This window comes from Amborella trichopoda, chromosome 13 (assembly GCF_054954075.1).
Source record: "Amborella trichopoda isolate Santa Cruz 75 chromosome 13, AtrichopodaSantaCruz75HAP2 v2.0, whole genome shotgun sequence".
NCBI classification, from domain to species: Eukaryota; Viridiplantae; Streptophyta; class Magnoliopsida; order Amborellales; family Amborellaceae; genus Amborella; species Amborella trichopoda.
In genome coordinates this window covers 26,098,976-26,120,349 of record NC_142348.1, presented here as the reverse complement: position 1 = coordinate 26,120,349, position 21,374 = coordinate 26,098,976, and the positions used below count along the sequence as shown (strand labels likewise).

Below are 21,374 nucleotides of genomic sequence, written 5' to 3'. Positions count from 1 at the left end.
ACTTAGTGACCAGGCATGTCAATAAAATGACAATGCTTGCAAAGGACCTTGTTACAGCTGGGAATCCAGTCCCCGACCGTATGCAAGTATCCATTGTTCTTAATAATCATCCTCCATCTTGAGAGCATGTTATAATTGCATTGAACCACTCTGCACGATAGATAACTATGTTTAATCTTCTCATGTACCTCAGTATTGAAGCTGATAGAAGAATTAACAAGAAATCTAATGAGCTCCACTTTGCTCAGAGTTCATTTTCTCTGATCCCCAATAAACCTTACAATAATCAAAAAAATAATAGGTATAAGGGAAACGGGAGAAATTTTAAAAATCAAAATAATAAGATTGATAAAATATGTTTTTATTGTAAGGAAATTGGGCACATCAAGTTTAATTGTCTTAAGCTGAAAAACAAAAATAGAAACCAGAATAACAACCCTATTGAAATAATCAAAATAAAAGAAATGACTTGATATGCATAGTCCTAGAACCAATAGTTGCCGAACATGACCTAAGAAATTAGTGGGTTGACTCAGCCTCCACTCGACATGTCTCGAGGATCAATGATAGATTCACAGAGTTGAAGGAGATTGCATTCGGTAACCAACGGATTTATATGGGAAACGACACCTATTGCGATGTACTAGGTGTCGATACTTTCAAGTTGTGTTTACTTGGAGGAACAAATCGCTTATTGACTGATACATTGTATGCGCTCAATATAAAGCACAATTTGATTTCTGTCCTTAAGCTAGGAGACAAGGATTATGAAATAAAGTTCAGGTCTGGTCGGGTCACCATTGGGAAGCATTTTAGAGTATTGGTGTATGGTACTAAAATTGACAATTTGTACCGATTGAATATTAATGAACGTTCATATTTTTCTGGCTACTTTGATGCCTCTTTTGATGCTTTTGTGTGTGTGGATGATTCATATTTATAGCACTTAAGATTATGACATATAAATAATGATAAAATGAGTCACACATGGTTAAAAGAAGTTTGCTCCCCAATTTAGGAGAAATTATGTTCAAAACATGCGAGCCATGTATTTTTGGTAAATTAACTAAGAATCCTTTCCCTAAAGGGAAACGGTCTAGTGAACTACTTAGTATTGTTCACTCTAATATATGTGGCCCATTAAATGTAAAAGCACATAGAGATATGAAATATTTCATAACATTTATAGATGATTATTTAGGTTATGGATATATATACATAATTAGTAAAAAATCAGACGCTTTAGAAACATTTAAAGAATATAAAGCTGAGGTAGAAAATGAGTTAGGCAGATATATTAAAATTCTTCGAATAGATAGGGGAGGTGAATATTGCTCCACCTTATTTACCAAATTCTGTAAAGAGCATGGTATAATTCACCAAACAACCATGTCATATACACCACAACAAAATGATGTAGCTGAAAGAAGAAATAGAACTCTAATGGACATGGTTAGGTCTATGATGAGCCATTCAAATTTATCACCTCATTTTTGGGGTGAGACTCTCAATACTGCAATATATATTATTAATCATCTTCCAACTAAATCTATAGACTTAACCCCATATGAATTATGGACAGATAGAAAACACGACCTTACTATATTGAAAGGTTTCTTGGGCACATGTACATATACCACCACAAAATAGAGATAAATTACAAAGTAAAACTATAAAATGATCATTTATAAGTTATTCAAAAATTTCTAAGGGCTATAGATTCTATAACTATAAGACTAGATCCTTAGTAGAGAGTCGTGATGCTCATTTCTTAAAAAATATAGATGATGAAAATATTTTAAGTAAGCCTATAGACTTATACAAAATTGATAAAGATAAGGGTATCTAAGACCCTATTTCTCAGTCTCCCTCTATATTTTGTGAGAATGATTCAATTGAATCAAGTATACCAGATAGGCCTAAAAGAACTAGAGCACCACCTACAATCTTTAGAAGAATTTTATGTATTTATAAATGAAGATAATTATTCTTTAATGAATGAGGATTCAATAGATGAACCTCGAAGCTACAGTAAAGCTAGTAGCTCACATAACTCAACTGAGTGAACTTAAGCCATAGATGATGAATTTGATTCTATTGAAAGAAATCAAGTTTGGGAGTTGGTTGATCTTCCTAAAGATAGAAAAGTCATTGGTTGCAAATGTATCTTAAAGAAAAATCTTAATGTAAATGGATTCATTGATAAATATAAAGTTAGGTTGGTAGCAAAAAGATTCACCCAAAGGAAGGGCATAGATTATGTAGAGGCTTGTTCTCCAGTAGCAAAATTTTCATCTATTAGGATCATCATATTATGATATAGAATTATTTCAAATGGATGTCAAAATAACTTTCTTAAATGGAGAATTAATAAAATATATGTGTAATTAAAAGCCAAGAAAACAAAGTACATCAACTTAAGAAATCTTTATATGGTCTAAAACAATATTCTAGGCACTGATACATTATTTTTCATAATTCAATCACTGAAATTGATTATGTAACCAATAGGTTAGAACATTGTGTACATGTCTGGAATAGTAGGAGCAATTTTGTTATATTATCACTGTATGTAAATGATATTGGCATGATTAGCCATACGAAATCATGGCTAAGTTCCCATTTTGAGATGAAAGATATGGGAGAAGCCTCATATGTATTGGGCATTAAAATAATAAGAGATAGAAATTTGATACTTCTATGTTTATCTCAAGAAAATTATTTAAAATTTATTTTAAAGAGATTTAAGATGAAAAATTGTAAGCCCATAGATACACCGGTTTGTAAAAGCTTGAAATTGTCAAAGAAAATGTGTCTATTAAATGATCATGATAAAGCTGAAATGGAAATAATTTCATATGCTCAAGCTGTAGAATGTATAAATTATGTCATGTTGTGTACAAGACTTGATTTGAGCCATGCATATGATCTTGTAAGTAGATTTCAGAGTAATCCTGGGATGTCTCATTGGCAAGCTATAAAAAGGATACTCATATATATTCAGAAAACGAAAACTTAAAAGTTGTGCTTCCAAGCTGATAACTTAGAAGTTATTGGGTATTCTGATGAAGACTTTGCAGGAGACCTAGATGATAGAAAATCAACCTCAGGATTTGTATTCCTCTTTAGATGTGGACGTGCTTCTTAGTCTAGCAAGAAACATGGTTGTGTAGCACCGTATACTATGGAAACCAAGTATATTGATTGTAGCATTGCTACAACTTATGCCATCTTGATTAAACGCTTCATAAATGATATGAAACTGGATATAGCTGATGGACCTGTTAATTTTTTTGTGATAATCAGGCTGTCATCTCATCAATTAGATCATATATGATTACAGACCTTTTAACAAAGGGATTAAGTACAAAAATATTATCAAAGCATGTAGCTTTGATGGAACTTAGGAATATTTAAGTTAGAAACTCTCAAATAGGATAATTTTCTTTGATGTCTTGATCATGAGAGGAAAAGCCGTATTAGCATAAAAATCCCCACGACATGACTTTGGACTTTTTGTTTTTGTTATGAGATACATAACCTCACAAGCGTGAAAAGCCTCATGACAAGGATACACTTATAAATATTAAATCAACTAAGTGGTATAAACATTATGATATCTTAATGTATCTGGTCCTCATGGCCAAGCGAGAGATGTTGGTATGTATGAGTGACCATGGAGCCTAACATGTCTCATATTTCTCCCTCTTATTATTTATCTTAATGATTTAATATTTATCATAAAAAAAAAGGTTTTTTAGAGAGAGAAGAGGTCGTTATCTAACCGGTGGATGATAACTACTAACCTACTAGGAATTGTGGGCCACGTTTCTTAGAGATTCCAAGAGGAAGCCGAACGTTGGAGAACAACCTCCTCCCATCCATTTATAACTAGGCATTTCATAGCCATGGAGAGGCACATACAGAGAATTAATTTTTGAGTTCTCATTGTTTTGAAAAACCTGATCTTTGCGATCCGCAGTTTCACGACATTGGCTTCAACTCCTAGGAATTTGGTGGGTCCATGTCTTCCCTAAATATTTCAACACTTTTACACTCTGCTTCTGCTTTGTAATTCTTCGAATTGTTAAAGATCATGAATACTTTGGATGTTTTTTTTTGGCTTTCAGTCGAAATCTTCAGTTTTTCTTCCATTTTCCACAGTGAGTCTCTGGATCTTAGAAAAAAATAAGAGGAAACATTTGAATTTCTATATATCGGGTTTGCATATGCTCACAGTTTGCTCTGGTTGCAATGTCTTTCATTTCATGGTGTTGTAATTAACTATTTTCATATCCTCTTCTTTTCTTTTCTTTTTGATATTTTACAGCTTAGATCTGATAAGAAATCTGTTGAAAATGTTGACTTGCATTGCTTGTTCAAAACATTTAGAGGGCTCTTTAAGTGATGCTAAAGAAGATGACGCTGCAACCTTCAATACTAATGAAGTCAAACTCTTACTGCTCATGGTTTTTCAGTCATCCCGTTTCTGCTATTTAGTATAGTGGAAAATTTAGGCATCCTTTTTTATGGTTTTGTTGTGAATAGGGCTTTAGATCTATGGGTTTTTTTTAAAGAGTTTGTGGTATATTGAAGCTGCAAAAAGGGCTAGAAAATTTTTTGAGACAGAAAGAGAGGAGAGAGAGACAATGTAGAGAGGGTTTTTGCAATTTTGGGTACTAGAGAGAGAGATGGAGGTTTGAGAGAGAGAGAGAGATGATGCTTTGGGTATTTTAGAGAGTTCGCGGTTTATTATGGCTGCAAAATGGGTTAGATAATTTTTAGAGAGAGAGGAACTTCTCTACAATTTTGGGTAATACAGAGAGAGAGATGGAGGTTTGAGAGAGAGATATGATGCTTTGGGTCTTTTTAGAGAGTTCGCGGTTTATGAGGGCCGCAAAATGGGTTAGATAATTTTTAGAGAGAGAGGAGAGAGACGATGTAAAGAGGGGAACTTCTCTATAACTTTGGGTAATAGAGAGAGAGAGAGAGATGGAGTGTTGAGAGAGAGAAGGTGATTTGAGAGAGAGAGATGGTGCTTTAAGATTTCAAGCATTGAAACCACATTTCTCGACATTGTAGAGATTGTAGAGAGAGAAAAAAGAGATAAAAAGGAATTAGAGAGAGAAAGAAGAGATAAATATTAAAAAGAATTAGAGAAAGAAAGAATATATAAACGTAAATGAAAAAAGGGTTTACGACATTTTAAGTGTCGCATAACATGATTAGTGTTTACGGTACTTAAAATGCCGTATAAGGGTTAGTGTAAGTTTACGGTACTCAAAGTACTGTATAAAATGCCCTCAGAATTATAGTAGTTCGAGTATCGTATAAAATTCTCTAAATATTACGGTGCTTAAAGTACCGTATAACATGCACTTACGATTACGATAATACGACTACTGTGAAGGTCATTTTGATAAAAAAAAATCGAAAATGAGGAAAATGGGTGTCGTCGAGATAAATGAAAGTTTGAGTTTTTTTTTTCAAATTAAGCTTAAATCAGGGTATATTTGCGATAATTTCCCTAAAAGAAGCACAAAGACCCACTTATATAAAATAGTAGTCCATCAAAAATACTATGTTGCATACACCAATGAAATAAAAAATAATATAAAAATAGTGAAACTTCTTTATGTATAAAAAAAACAATAAAATGCTTATGCAAATTCGAATCTTGCACTGAATTCCTAGCTATCTAAATTTGTAGTATCATTGAATATCTCTCTTGCTCTTTATAAGGATACTATGAGTTTAAAGAAAAAGAAAAGATGATTTTTTAGTGGATTACTCTTCTTTTAAATCTACATATTATTTTGAGATATCCGATTGTTTTGATTACCTTTTTTGGGGGATATATTGCTTGTATTTTTTCATACATGTTTTCAAGGGAACTCATTGATGAAGTTTTTGATGGAGTTTCTTGTTATCAAAATTCTTAATTTAATTTTATTGTTAATGTAATTATTTTTAAACCAAAATTTAATAATATTAAGCTAATGAAGTAACAAAGTTTTAGGAAAGTTTTTTTTTAAAATGTATTTTTGAAAAAAATAAAATATGGATTTATATCGGTTATGCTAAAAAGACTTGAAGTTCTTAACGAATCTAAAAAAGGACACGTTTAGCATGCGGCCAAGCCCACACATGTATTGATGCAGGCTTGGTAATAAATATATATTTTAAATATAATATAATTTTTATTTTTAGAGAGTGGAGATCATGAATATAAAAAAATAAATAAATTTTTAAAATTAAAAATAATAATTATATTAAAAAAACATTTAAACCGTTAGTTACTCGATGGAATAGGTATCCATCTTTAACATGGATGGATGCTTTATACCTCTGGACTGCATATTGTACAAATGCGGGGTTCTACAAATGCGATCGAGCTCCGGATGAAACAATTGTTCTTCAAAAAATAGGAGATCTCTGGCTGAATTTTAATTTGAAACATGGGGTGAAATCTGTAAGAGGAGGGGAGGAAAGAAAGGACTAAAAAATAACGGTTTATTTGGAGAGAAACGTTTTACATGGCGGTGTGAACTGCTACAAGCAAGATTCAGCCTCTTCATTATTTTTATTTTCTGAATATTCTATTCTATAAATATAAAGTCCACAGGGCAGAACCCAAATTTGATCTTGCAAGGTCTGAGAGAGAGTTGGAAAGCATGGCTTCTGATTTCAAATCCTTTCCAGTGATAGGTAATAGCACCTCTCTCTCTCACTTCCATTCGTGTGATAGGTAATAGCCCCTCTCTTTCTTTCAATCGATAACTTTCATTAATAATCTCTCCCTCTTTCTATATCCCCTCGGTCACTTTCGTTGTGGACTTTCATCAATACTTTAATTACCTTATTGGCGCTCTGCTTGGTTTTTGCCTTTACGCAGTTCAGCTTTCAAATGGATGTTTGCTTTTGATATTTTGAGTTGTTATACTGCTAACGAGTGTACCCAAGAAGTGGTGATATTTGATCCATGATTGTTATCAATCTTCCAAATTTTCCTTTTGATAAAAAGGTATCAATCATAATCTGCGCTTATTAGAGGAACTTTATGCTGCCATGCTGTTTAATAACTGGTCAAGTAGGAGAGTGTTTCAAGACTTGGTGGAGTCAACTCGAACTCAACCAAGTTACTGGGTCTTGGCCATGTGCCAAGGCAAGTAGTTTAGTTACACCTTGGATAATAGGAGGCGTGCACTACTTGGCTGAGTACTATTTGTACTCGCCCGAGTACAACACTACTAGGCTGAGTAGTAAAAAATGAGGCCCAGTGGTAATGAGTTATTGGGGAATTGGACTGAGTCTGATTGGATTCACCAATTATTGAGCTACTTTTGCAGTGTTGATGCTGCAAAAGACACCCAGTCCAACAATAATTAATCCGATTTATTTCTAGGTGCCCAAAATTCTATAAGAAGGATTCTTTAATAAAATTTGATCATAGATCGGTTGATTTTAATCTTAATCTAGAAGTTTTGGTCAAAAGACTGGGTGTTTTGAGCAAATGTGCCATTAGTCATGTATCTCCCTTATTTCTCAACCTAATTCCTTGAGATTTGATTAAACTTGAAGCTAAGAGAGTCTTTCACAATATCCATGGATTGATTTGTGGGATTACAACCCCTATCATGAGATATCTGGCCCGAAGTGGGTCAGTTCTGTTGAACAGGAAGTAGTTTGTGAAAAAACCCAATCAATTGCCATTTTCATCCATTTTCCCTTGTTTCTCAACCATAATCTAATATGAAGCTAAGAGAGTCTTCCACAATATCCCAATATAGATTTTGGGATTTCAGCCCTATCATGAGATATCTGGCCCGAAATGTGTCAGTTCTGTTGATCAGGAACCAATCCGTTAAACAACCCTACCAAAATCCTCCATTGATCCATTCTACCTTGTTTTTCATCCAAAAAGCTTTATATTTGATTCAAATTGAAGCTAATAACATTTTCAACAATATCCCCCCGTTAATTATGTTGGAGCTGCTGCCTTTCAAGGCCTTGACTCTACCGTTCATTATAGTTCTTGATCACAGTGGGAGTGATCTTGAATGCTGGACTTACTGGATTTTAGCGACTTGGTATCTGGGAGTGGAAATACCGCGAGATATGAGGCAAGTTCTGGGAGCCTGATTCATAACCGAGAGGTTTGAGGGTCTCCTCTAGTTAGAGTCAGTGCGAGAATGCCTCATAAATGTTTTAGCCAGAGTAATTGAGATGGGGAAAAAACAACTGTTGTAGTATATGTGTGAGTAGAAGCCCTGCATGAGTAGAGTAGGCTTGAGCGGGCATAGGTCTAAATCCTTGACAATTCGGTCTGCTCACAACATGTGAATAAGACAACTGCTAATGGGAAGCTGTTCTGATAAAGTAGATCTACTTAATAAGAACTATGCATATGTGCAGAGAAAGGATCCCAGCATCCGCAAGAGTGCATGTTCTTGGGGGTACACTTGTAATCCATTAAACATCCCGAAGCCACACCATCTATTTGTCAATTTTAGTAAACTAAACGTGTGCCCCTATTTAAGACTGTGGACGTGGGTGTATTGGATTGACTTAAGAAAATGGCTCAAGGCCTTGAAGCTAACCCAATGGAGTACCATGATACCATACCTCTTGAAGGATCCTAATTTCCCTAATTACATTTGTATTGGATGCCAAATTAAGTGAATTTGTGAGAAAATGTTTAAAAATGATTTACAATGATTTTTTAGAATCTTCAACATTTTTGTTAAAAGTAAAAATAGCTTTGAAAATTTGATTGCACAAAATTCCACCCAAGGATGCTCACATGTGGGGCATGGCACACAAATGGCCAATGTGTGCCACTACACATGCATGCCCCACACTAGGTGCCACGTCATGTCCATGTGGACATGACATGAACTGTCCAAGTGGGGCGTGAAGGCCTTGTTTGGATGGCCACATAATGTGGATAAGTGTGTTGTGAAAATTAGGGTTTAGCCACATTTGTTTCAACTCTCATAATCCGTTGAAAGCACTTCTTTTGTTATGTGATGTTTTGCTCTCATTGTCTCTGACACTCATCTTCATATCTTTCCCACACGTGGTTCATTAGAAGCCCCCTTTCTTTGAGTTCCTTGATTGTGTACATAAGAATCTTGGTGTGGCATGAACTTAGTAGATGCATGCTTCCCTTATAGATTTGATCTAATCCTCAAATCTTGTGCTATCGATGGAGAGTTTGTATAAGGGTTGTAAGTAAATACGTGGCCGTAAACTCGGTACCTTGAGAATACAAATTGTCTTCCTGCCCAATCTAATCTAGTGCTCATACTTGGCTTTCTTATCTATTGAGTTGTAATGTTGATGTAATGAAGAAGCATTGTATATAATGAACAGATGTATTGAGTTTGATGTAATCTTGAGTTTACTGAGTTTGATGTAATTTGAGTTTATTGAGCTTGTAATTGTGAAGCGAGTGGAAGTAGTTGTCTTGGATCTTGAAGTTCTTCTTTTCTTTATCGGAAGTGTAGCCTTTGAGGGGTTTCCCCAAGGCATCTTTGATGCAAATTTTATATATTAAATGAAATTTAGTTAAATGTTTTTTGTTTGCATGTACCTTGTGTGGTACCCCTTGTGCTACAACAAATGCATGGGATTACAATCCATGTTGTGAGATATCCAGCCTGAAAAGTGATGGAGGTTGAGGAATGGGCGGTGGAGTGGGAGAGCCCGTAATAAACAAGGGGCTCTAGAAAAAGAAGTTCCAAATGATCTTGATGATGTGGAAGTGGCAGGGATCAATCAAAAGGACATGCAAGAGGACTTGTGGGAGGCACATTTTGAGGGGTTGAGGGAGCACATAGTGGTAGGAGCTCCATTGAGGAGGACTGAGGTGGTCGGCTATAGGATATGAGAGAGAGAGAGAGAGAGAGAGAGAGAGAGAGAGAGAGAGAGAGAGAGAGAGAGGTATAGCAATTGTTAGCATAGCCCATTTGGTAAGTGACATAGCTAGTGTCATAGCAAGCAACATACCCAGCTACCCAACCAGGTACTAAAGGAGCATAGCGACATTGATGAGGGAGGAACCTCTGACCAAGGTAGGGGGGATCATGGAATCTGGAAAAGTCTTGGTGTTTGTGGCTCAAGGACCAATTTGACCGACGTTCCAGTCTGGCGCGGGGGACAACTGGGATAGGGACTACTCTTTTTATCTCCCAGAGTTTTAGCAGGGACCCCATCTAGATAGCAAGACCCAAGGATACCATTGAGGTTATCATGATCTCATTTAGCAGTCCCATACAATAAAAGACAATAATAACTATAGGTAATGTGAGCATTAGTGGGGTTTAGGGTATTCTTGGGTCTCGCTATCAGGGTAGTGGTCCCTACAAGAAACCTGCGAGAAAGAGGGAGTAGTGCCCCTATCCTAGTTGTGCCCCTATCCTAGTTGTGCCCCATGCTAAATAAAAATGTTAGACAAATTGGTCCCTAAGCCACAGTGACCAAGACTCGTCCAACCTTCATACTTCCCCCCACCTTAGCCAGGGGTCCCTCCCTCATCATCGTTGTTATGCGCCTTTAAAGCCTTGCTGGGTTAGCTGGCTATGTCACTTGGTAAGACACTAGCTCAGTTGCCGCCTATGTCCCTCATTGGATGGCTATACTGCCAACAGCTATAAGTTTCTGTAAGGACCCAGAGTTTTCCGGTGAGATTGTAGTGCGTCGGCAAGTCATCGGCATGAGTAAGCTGGAGCGCAGATAAGTATGGAAACGGCCATGTGTGAAGCCGCCGTGTGTGAAGCCGTCGTGTGTGAAACCGCCGTCTGTGAAACCGTTGTACGTAAAACCGTTGTGCGTGAAACCGCCTTGTGTGAAGCCGTCGTGTGTGAAGCCGCCATGTGTGAAACTGTCGAGCGCGACGCTGCTGTGCGTGAAGCTGCCGCGCGCGATGTTGCCGCACGCGACGCTGCCGTGCACGACGCTCCAGGGAAAAGCTTTCTTCTCTCTCTCATTATTGCATGCATGCCTCTTGTGTGCCTTGTGGCACATGCATGCCTTTTGTATACCACTTGTCTTTTGCTTGCTGCCACTTGCCACCCCTCGCTTTTGCTTATTTATACCTTCCTTTATACCCCTCCATGGGGTTTTGTTCTCTCTCTTCTCCCTACCTTCTCACCCACGTCCGCCGTCAGCCTTAAAACCATCCTGTGGAGCTTGACACTTTAAAGAGAAACTTGTGTGGAGCACTTGGGAGTTTCACTTAGAGCTGTAAGTGGATCTAGTTTCCATGTTTCATGATTTTGTTTACTTAGCTTATCCAAGTGTGAAATTTCAAGCATGAAAATGGATGTGATTGTGAAAATGGATGTGATTGTGAATATGAAATCTTGTTAGTATGTGCTCTGTTTTTCTATAACTGTGACTCGTATTTGTGTGATCGGTTGAGTATTGATCACGAAATTTTGTGGGAAGGTACCCCTTTGAATCTATTTTAAGATGGAAAAGACCTCCTGTTAATACTTCTTTTGGTTTGAAAGTTATTAGGCATTTTCTGAAGTATGTCATAACTGTGAAATGAATTTCCAGAACTGTTATGTGTTTTTAGGTGGTACTGTTTACTGACCAAAATGAATCAGAATGAGGTCAAACCACTTCTAAATGAAAGATAAATGAGTCTATATTAAAAATGGTTTTGGAACCATGGTAAAATTTCATGTGGATTGGAAATTATGCCCATTTTTATATGAGAATGTCACACTGGAGAATTCTGCTGAGAAGACAGGAATTTTCCAGAATTGTGACTCCCCTTTGTGTGATCAATTGAGCATCAAAAACATCTCTGTTGATCACAAAATTTTGTGGGAAGGTACCTCTTTGAATCTATTTTAAGATGGAAAAGACCTCTTGTCAATATCTTTTTTGGTTTTAAAGTTATGAGCCATTTTCGAAAGTATGCCATAAATGTGAAATGAATTTCCAGGAACTTTATGTGTTTTGCGTGGAACTGTTCACCAACCAAAATATGTTAGAATGAGCTCAAACCACTTCTAAATGGTAGATGTATTAATCTATTTTGAAAATGGGCTTGGAAGCAGGATGAAATTCCCTGTGGTTTGAAAGTTATGTCCGATTTTCTATTAAGATATCACCTTGTATTTTCTGCTCTGTAAAGCCAGAAGTTTCACTCAAGATCACCAACAGTTTGGCAAATTTAGGCCAATATTTAAGGGTTATTCCCTGCACGAAAGTTGTGCTTTCATGAGCCTATATTGTTATAAAAGTGGTCTCAGGTCCAAATGATTTTTGAATCCCATGATACGCCTCTAAAGGTAGACCTTGTTCATTGTGGAAAAACCAGAAACATGGTATGATGATATCTTTTGAGCTAATGAGCATGGTGGTCAGTTTATATGCATGATACGACATGATAATGTCTTTCAAACTAATAAGCATGATAATATGATTATATGCATGGCGTGCTGATGTTTTATGTGAGCATGGAAATGTGTTGCTTATGAGAAATGTGCGCATGATAGTATGACATGCTTTATTGTGTTATGAATGCATGATAATGAGGTAAGCTCTCTGATGATATGGGAGCATGTAGTAAGACATGCTTTGTTACGATATGTGTAAATCATGATAATACATGTTCTATAGGGATATCTGTGCATGATTTTGGGACAAGCTAAGTGCTATGTGATAAGACCTGTGTGGTCAGCTATGTGATAAGACCTGTGTGGTCAGCTATGTGATAAGTGTAATGTGATAAGACCTGAGTGGTCAGATAATGTGCTGACAGTTGAGATATTTCCTTGACTCCCAATGATAGGACGGGAGTTAGGACGAGTGTGTGTTAGGAGGGTTGCTCTCCTAAAAAATTCAGTGAGGCACTATCCATTGGGACCCTTTTGGTAGTGTAACGCCCTCGAGCGGAGATTCAAAGAGAGGGCCGTGTCGTGCAAGGCCAATGCCTATCAAAAGCCCCAAAGCGTGCTGGGGATTGTGTGTGCGCGTGGCGTCATTACGAAATGGGTAACCCATTTGTGGTGTTTTCTCTCCTAAGTGATGATAAAAGTCTCAAGCAATGAGATTTGCTTGGCTTGATGGATAAGACTTCTATTTTGAGAGTAAGTAATATTAGGATTATTTGTGGTTGATATATGCTTGCCTGATACTGTTGATTTGTTACAGTGATCAGGATGAGAAGATTTGATAAACTGTTAGCTTATATGTAATCTGATATCTGATTTTGCGATTGTCCCACCATGAAAGGAATCACTCACGACACATTGTTAAATATAATTGTGATACATGACTCCATGTTTATGAGACTTGTATGAATTTTGAGTATGGTTATGAGTTACTGTATGTAGGCAGGAATACATGGCACCTTGATCTATTTACTGGGCTTTATAGCTCACTCCGTTGACCTTCATCTATTTTAGAGTGATAGCTCGCGGGTTGAGGACGGGAGGTTTGGTGATCTCGGCTGGTGGTTGGAGCCTCGTACATCTTGGGGAAGCTTCTTTAATTTGTATGGATTAGATGACAGTTTGGACATATAGTTGTTTTTATATTGAAGCTATGTATAGTTGTTGGGTCTGTGGTGCCTTGGACATATTTGTAATACTTTGGAGCTTTTATTTATGGTTTGGAATTAATTTGTCCAGCTTTTTGGTGTTTGTGTGTGGTTGGAGTTTTGTTTTTCTTTCGTGGTTTGCTTTGATTCCTTCCCTTCAATCGTTGAGCGCACTTCCACCTGAGTGGCATTAGCTACCTTTGGTCGCGGTCCCGCACCCTGTTGCCTTTCGGCAAGTACGATAGGGGGAAAGGGGGTGGGGTTGTGACAATTTCTCTATCATCCTGTAGCCAACTACCTCTATCCTCATTGGAGCTCATGCCACCATGTTTCCCCTCACCCCCTCCACCTTTTCCTCTTGGACGTCCTCCTGCATGTCGTCCTAGTTAGTCCTTGCCACTTTGATGTCATCAGGATCATTTGCATCCTCTTCTTCTAGGGCCCTCTTGTTCACTACCAATTCCTCCCTCTCCACCACCAATTCCTCAATATCCATGACCTTTAGGGATAAATATCTCATAATAGGGGCTTTAATCCCACAAATTAATGTGGTGATATTGTTGAAGACTCTATTAGCATTTGAGTCAAATATTAAGGATTTTGGATTAAAACATGGGATAATGGATCAAAATGATAGATCATAGTCTGATTCTTGTTCAATAGAGCCGATCTATTCAGGTGAAATATCTCTCAATAGGGGCTATAATTCTACAAATCAATATGGGGATATTGTGGAAGACTCTCGTAGCTTCAATTTGAATCAAATTCTCATGGATTTTGATTGATAAACAAGGGAGAAGGGATCAAAATGGCGGATCGGTAGGGTTTTTTCACAAACTGGTCCTGTTCAACAAAACCACTCTATTTTAGGCCCCATATCTCATGATAGGGGTTGTAACCCCACGAATCAATGTGGGGATATCGTGAAAGACTATCGTAGCTTCAATTTAAATCAAATATCAAGGAATTTGATTGAGAAACAAGGGAGATATACCAATAATGGTGGATTTTCTCAAAAAACCCACTTTTTGGACAAAAACTGCAAGATAAAAATCTAAATTTGCCGATTTGTGATCAATTTTGATCAAAGAATCCTTCTTATATAATTTGGGTCACCCAATAATTATTCATCAAATGAATTAGATGAATTATTGTTGGAACGAAGCTTATTTAAAACATGAAAACTGCAAAAGAGGCTCTGCAAAATTGCATAGCTAATAATTGGGGGATCAAAACTAGACCTGATCTGATTCCCTAATAACTCGATATTCCTCGGGGGCATTCTTGACCAGTCTGCAAGTCTTGTTGTACTCGGGCTAGTATGTACAGTTCTAGCTTGAGAATTGTACAGCTCCCATTATCTAGGGAGGTGTACCTAACTACTCAACTTGGCACATGGTTGAGGCTAAGTAACTACGGTCAAGTCCCAATTGACTCAGCCGAGTCTTGAAACACTACCTATTACTGTTTCAAATTGATTGTTGAGATTATATTCCTTGAAAACATATGCGGCATTACCCTCATTGCAAGTCCTTGTGATTTTTTGCAACATACTCACATTGGCACATGGCCGAGGCCAAGTAACTCGGCTGAGTCTGAGTCAACTCGGCCAAATCTTGAAACAGTACCTGTTACTATTTCAAATTGATTTTTGAGATTTTATTTCTTGAAAACCTATGCCCCATGCCCGCAATGCAAGTCCATAATGATTTTGTGCAACATACTCAGCCAAGAAAAACCATTGTGTTATTCATGGGTCTATTGACACGTATCTGAAATGTAGAACTTTATGACACCTGTACATAACAACCTCACATTTACTTTATACAACTCATAGATCTTCATGAGCCAAATTCACGATGTCTGTAGGCCACAAGTTCAATTTCTAGTTGCTTGAGTTATATAGTACAGTTGTTTTCATTTTTTAGAATGTCATGCAATTAGAATTGACAATCGATCTACCCCTTGGTTGTGTCTCGTTATGGAATGGTTCTCAAGTTGAATGGTTTTGTTCGTACTTATATTGCTTTTGGAATTTTCATACTACATTGAGGCCTGGTTCCTCTTTTTGTCAGTCCCTTTCTGTTAATTTGCCTACAACTTAGAAACCACTCTTTCCTGATTATATGACTCATTTAGATACTCCTGTTTCATAAATTTTGTCAAGAAGAACATGCACTTAATATCTCATGGTTTAATATCAAATGCTTTGCTATTTGTGTTGTTGATCCATTTTAAATGATTCGAAGAATGGTTCACAAGCCTTCTAATGTTTAAAGTCCTGCAAGAGGATTTCTAGAAGTATTTGAGATGGGATGTTGATCTTCTTGTTTGCTATGTCCATAAGGTCTTTCCTTTGATATTGCTGTAGTCTTATAGACTTAGTAATCATGGATGCTTTCCTTTATCATGCTCCTCTGCCAGGTGTTTCACACTAGTAGTATGTACTGGGCACATGCATGTCCTATTCTCAGAAAACCATAGATGTTTTGGAGGACAATTTGTGTGTATTCATTCCGTTTGTTTGCTGACCCCAACTATTTGGGATAAGGCTTGGATGATGATGCATTCTGTTTGTTTAGTTTCTGGTGTCCTCTTCATTTAGCATACACATAATATGCCTATTAAATGTTTGAAACTCAAACAGAAACCTTAGTACATGCCATGATATGGATGGTTTCATTCCTCTGCTCATATAACATTGGAGGTGGGAACAATTCAATTCGTGACATTTGTGTGTTTCTCCTTTACAACTTTAGATGGTCATACTATATGTGCCAAGCTTCTGCTGAGCAACATTTCAGATGCTTGGTGATTTAAACTTGAACCTCTTTCAGTTTCGTTAAGTGGTTTGTTGACATGCTCCATGGCCATGTCATAGCAGAATTTGTGGTTGGAGGTGCACTGCGTGCTTTATTAGCATGTTTGTGTCATGTGATTACTTATAGATGGTGCACCATTTAAAAGTCACTGCCTTTGGTGGAAAACTCATGTACATTGTAATAGGGAACCATGCAGTAATTATGGGCATCTGCTCTCATAATGCAAATGGCTTTGACATGTCATGGGGCCACTTTACATGGGCTTCACATTTTCCATTGAGGGAAAGATTGATCCTTTCATTACCAATATTCCTTGATTCTCTTTCTCTAGTTGGCAACTCAGTAGCAATTACTATTTTATGTTTCAAATGCTATTAACAAACACAATGGATTTCCTCATTTGTATTACTCTGAATTGCTAGCAGAGACCTGTTTTTGATCATGTTTCCTATCTCTTTGTTTCTTTATGAAGTTTTTGGCATGCTTACTTTCCTTTGGTCTGGTTTGTGATAACTTCACCACTTTGTAATTGATTCAGATGTGCGTCCTCTCTCAAGGAAATGCAACGATCCAAAGATGGCTGAAGATTCTGGTGTATTTGAAGTCGTTAACTTGTTGGATCAGGCTTGTAAAGAGTCTGGTTTTTTCTATGTGGTAATTTTTCCATTGCTACTCTGCTCTTGCAATATTGTGTGGTGCAAATAACATCTTGATGAACACTGCATCGGGCACTATCATAACTCCATAAGCATTAAAATTTTCTTGCTGAGACAATGTTCTTTGTGGTTATTTGTACTTTTGAACTATCAGGACATATGCTATGGGCTTTCTCCCTCTTTAATATTAAGCTTATATCAACCATTCACATATCACGTGGTCTTTAAATAATTTTAAACTCTTGCCATCAAAACTTTCCTCTACTTTTTTTATTGATACTCAAAGATGGATCTGTGGAAAATGGAAATATTAAAAATACAAAGTTTCTTGTGCAGATGTTTGTTAAGAGAAAAGGAGATTTTCTGAACATTCAGACTTTATGTAGTTGGGTTGGAAGTTTTCTTGGCTATATTGGTTTTGATCTAATAATCTTCTCTCTCTCTCTCTCTCTCCCGTCCCTCGAAACTGCCCCATCCTCCCTCTCTCAACACCAAGCCATCCCCTCCTCCCTACGCACATCTCTTTGTCCCTTTTGCAATTTAATCCAATTTATTTACCCAATCGCTGCAACTTTGAAGAGAGAGAACCTGCTAACGTCAGCTCTCTCTCCCTCCGCCACCCCCTCCTCTTTCTTTTCCCAAGAACACTCACCACCACCCAACCTTGCAACCCCCTTATTTAACTCTCTGCTCACTCCTTTACAAAAGCAGCGGCAAAGATTCCCATGCACAAACTTAGATCCAAGTTGAGGTATGCTTGACATCCATGCACCTACATGAGGGGGAATGTACAAGATAGTGTTGGATACAGTCTATGTACTATATTATGTATTGTAAAGCGTTGTATATAAGCTGCTGAGTATACTATGTATTGTCTATGGAATGTCCTATGTATTGTGGCACTGAGAATGTCATTGTAGTCTAAGGACACATGTAACTATAGTGAATGAACAAAAGGAAAACTTGTAATAAAATTTCACATATATTCTAATGAAACCCTAGTGGACTGTGGCTTAGTCCATTTTTTATTTTTACAATTTCTTACTTTTCTTTGCACTGTAAACATCTAGAGTACCATATCTACCTAGGTTTACAAAGGGCAACAACTTTGGACCTGCAGTCAATGCGGCCGTTTTTGGGGTTTGTGGCCTTCAGGGCGTGTTACATGGATACTAACACACGTACTGGTAAGTACGTGTTAGAGTTATATGGTACGTGAGGACATACCTCTACTGCTAATATATTAAATATATTTAATGTAAATTCTTATAATCTGGCACTTAAACCTCAATGGTGCGGTGGTAGTGTACATGATTGCCTTAAATCAACCCCTCTGAGACATTCCGTGTTCCAATCCAATGGTTTACTTGTTATGCTTTTGCATTTTAAATGCGCTAGAGGGGCATTGTGGTAGCATGTTGGCCTCTTATCCAAGTCGTCCTGGGTTTCAAGTGTTTCCTTGGTCACTTTGAAATGATATCATTTTTCCCAAAAGGGAAAGCAAATAACATGAATTGAACTCCCATCCACACCAGGTCAAATGGTCACACTATGATGCAAGGAAATTCCAGGGAATAGTAAAATTAACAAGAAACAAATCTAAATGCAAGCATAAATTGAAGAAACCACATATTTCTTCTCTACACCCAAGCTAGGGTTGCAATGGCCTAAGCCTCTCTCTTTCAATTTCTAAAAAATCATGTGGTATTGACCCTTTCAAGGCCTCCACACACCTCTTATAATTACAATTCAATGTTCAAAGATATTTCATGTCCATAAAATGATTAAAATGACCTATATATCCAAGGGAAAATATCTCCGTACCCCCTATTTTTAGGTTTCATTTCACAATAGACCCAAGTTTTTAAAAGATATCTTGGGGTATAAAAATTGTAGATTTTATTTCTTCTAACCCCTGAGCTAATTTAAACCTGTTTTTTTAGGCCAAACAAATGTAAAAAGACATGCATTTTCTAAAACCATCCTCCCTTTCCAAACCTCTCCCTTCACGTTTTCTCTCTCCCCATATGCCAAACCCATGCCTCTCACTTTCTCTCTTCTCGTGCTCCCCCAACTCTTTCTCTCTTCCCGTGATAGACAATTCCCGTGCTCCCCCAACTCTTTCTCTCTCTCCATGGACAAATTGCAGAACCCAACCAATGATTAATGATCAATTTGATAAATAAATTGCAGAACCCAATTTGACTGCCATCCCCCAACTCTTTCTCTCTCCTCGTGATAGACAAATTGCAAAACCTAACCAATGATCAATTTGATAGATAAATTGCAGAACCAAATTTAACTGCCATCCCCCAACTCTTTCTCTCTTCCCGTGATAGAGAAATTGCAGAACCCAACCAATGATCAATTTGATAGATAAATTGTAGAACCCAATTTGACTGCCAACCCATCTGAAAGCTCCAATTTGACTGGCTCCAATTTAACTGCCAACCCATCTGAAAGCGCAGAGGATGTGTTTTGGAACCTTTGAAAGCTCAGAGAATGTCTTTTGAGAACCATATCTATGCTGGTTCTTGAAAATATTTACTGACGTCCATTGAAGCTTTGTACTCCACCTCTGTTCTCCATATAATTTTAAATATTTATGTTGCAGAGAAAGAGTTGGGTGTGAAGAGGGAGTAGGAGACAGGGGGAGAGAAAAAGAATGGAGAATACGAAAAGAGAGAGAGGACAGAGAGAAAAATAAGAGGAAATATAAGGGGAGAGAGAGATTGGGAAGAGGGCACGGGAAGAGAGAGAGAATGAGAGATAGGGGGAGAGAAAAAGAATAGGAATACAGAAAGAGAGAGAGGGCTGGGAGAGAAACAATAGTAGAATACGGAAAGAGAGGATTAGAACAGAAAAAATAGAGGAATATAGAGAGAGCGGTTTGGAAGATGGGGAGAGAGAGAACAGGGAGAGAAAGAACAGGAAGAGAGAGAAGGGTTTAGAAAAATATACCTTTTTTAAGTTTGACAGGAGAGAGAGAGAGTGAGAGACGCAGGAAGAGAGAGAAAGAGAAGCTTGGGATATATAAGTGAAGAGGGAGAAAGGATTGGGTTTAGAAAGAGTATGTCTATTCCTAAGAAACTAAGAACCCTTAGAAATAAACCCTTAAACTAAACCATAATATGCATTTTTTGAAATTGAATAAAAATAAAAAAGAAGGATAATTTGCCCTTCATCATTCTTCCCTGGTTGGAGAAAACTCGTCCTCGAGTTTTGAAATGTGCTAAGATGAATTTCGCATCAAAACTACATTCTTCAACCTTTTTGTTTTTTGGCTCAAAGATTATTCATGATAAACATAATTACTTAAGAACTAGATTCTGATATGTATATTGAGGAATCAGGGCCACAATATGCAGATTTTGACTCGACCATGCTTCCATTGCACTACTTTGATTCCAATACCCTGAATTTCTGGAACGTACTACCTCTTCGATATTAATGAGATTTTTTAAAGATCATTATTTTGATCAATCCTCTTGCTGCCTTTTCTCCATATTCTTCACCCTCTTCTAAAATCTCTTTATCATCATCTTGATCATTATCATAAATCAGATCTCTTAAGAAATCTTCTTGTTTATCTGAGTATATATCAAAGATTGGTGGGGAATCCCAATCCATAATTTGCTGACTTTCTATAAAATCTGTGTCCAAATAAAAAAATCTCATCCTCCAAATAAAAAACCCTAGAGTGATGTTCCCCACATATAGGTTTTCTGCTACTATCCTCATCACTCGACTCCCCACGCAGAGCACAAAAATGAAAAGGTTTGTTGTCGAGATCTTTTTGGTCTGAAAGATCACCGTCTTGCCCATTATTGAGGCTCGTGAATTGCTGCGCCAGCTGCTGTACTTGCTTTTCAAGTTCCTCAATTTGGTCACCTATGGGATCATAAAGTAGATCTACGACAATCCCCCTTTTACGGCCCCTTCTTGCTGCCATGGGTTTGTCGAAAACACAAACCATAGGCAAATAATATATAAAAATTGCTGACATCAACAAGATCTAGGTTGTTTTGGCAAACAAAATCAGCAAACACTAGACCCTACTGTAATTTCTCCCTCTTTGTTGTTGATCTAGGGCACCAAAAAATTAGTGCTACAATAACTCCGTACGTGCTACAGTAACTTCCATATGTGTTACAGTAACTTCCGAACATGCTACCCGTGTAGATCGTGGGCTCTGGTACTACTTGATGCATGGAAATTTGAGGGAATAGTTTAATCAACAAGAAACAAAGCTAAACACAATCATAAGTTGAAGAAACCACATGTTTCTTCTCAACACCAAGCTAGGGTTGCAAAAGCCCAACCTTGTCTCTCTTT

The 21,374-nt window shown here is 37.3% G+C and overlaps 1 protein-coding gene across 13 annotated transcripts in view; it reads left to right on the top strand.

Annotated features, from left to right (window-relative positions):
• Window positions 1-6,297: 6,297 nt before the first annotated feature.
• Window positions 6,298-21,374, top strand: part of LOC18445021 (homoarginine-6-hydroxylase 2-ODD-233) — a 79,138-nt gene continuing 64,061 nt past the window's right edge. For 3 of the 13 annotated variants that reach the window (XR_016048589.1, XM_088857068.1, XM_020674002.2), the window contains exons 1-3: window positions 6,357-6,748; window positions 13,428-13,516; window positions 16,922-17,037. Coding sequence is in view for 9 of the 13 variants with exons in the window: in XM_088857068.1 (XP_088713194.1) it covers window positions 6,675-6,748; window positions 13,428-13,516; window positions 16,922-17,037 (279 nt within the window). In the remaining 4 variants the exon portion in view is untranslated. Of the gene's footprint in view, window positions 6,749-9,661; window positions 11,248-13,427; window positions 13,517-16,921; window positions 17,038-21,374 lie in introns of those variants that run through there. The other 10 variants (XR_016048590.1, XM_006855167.4, XR_016048591.1 and 7 more) reach the window with 7 other exon arrangements.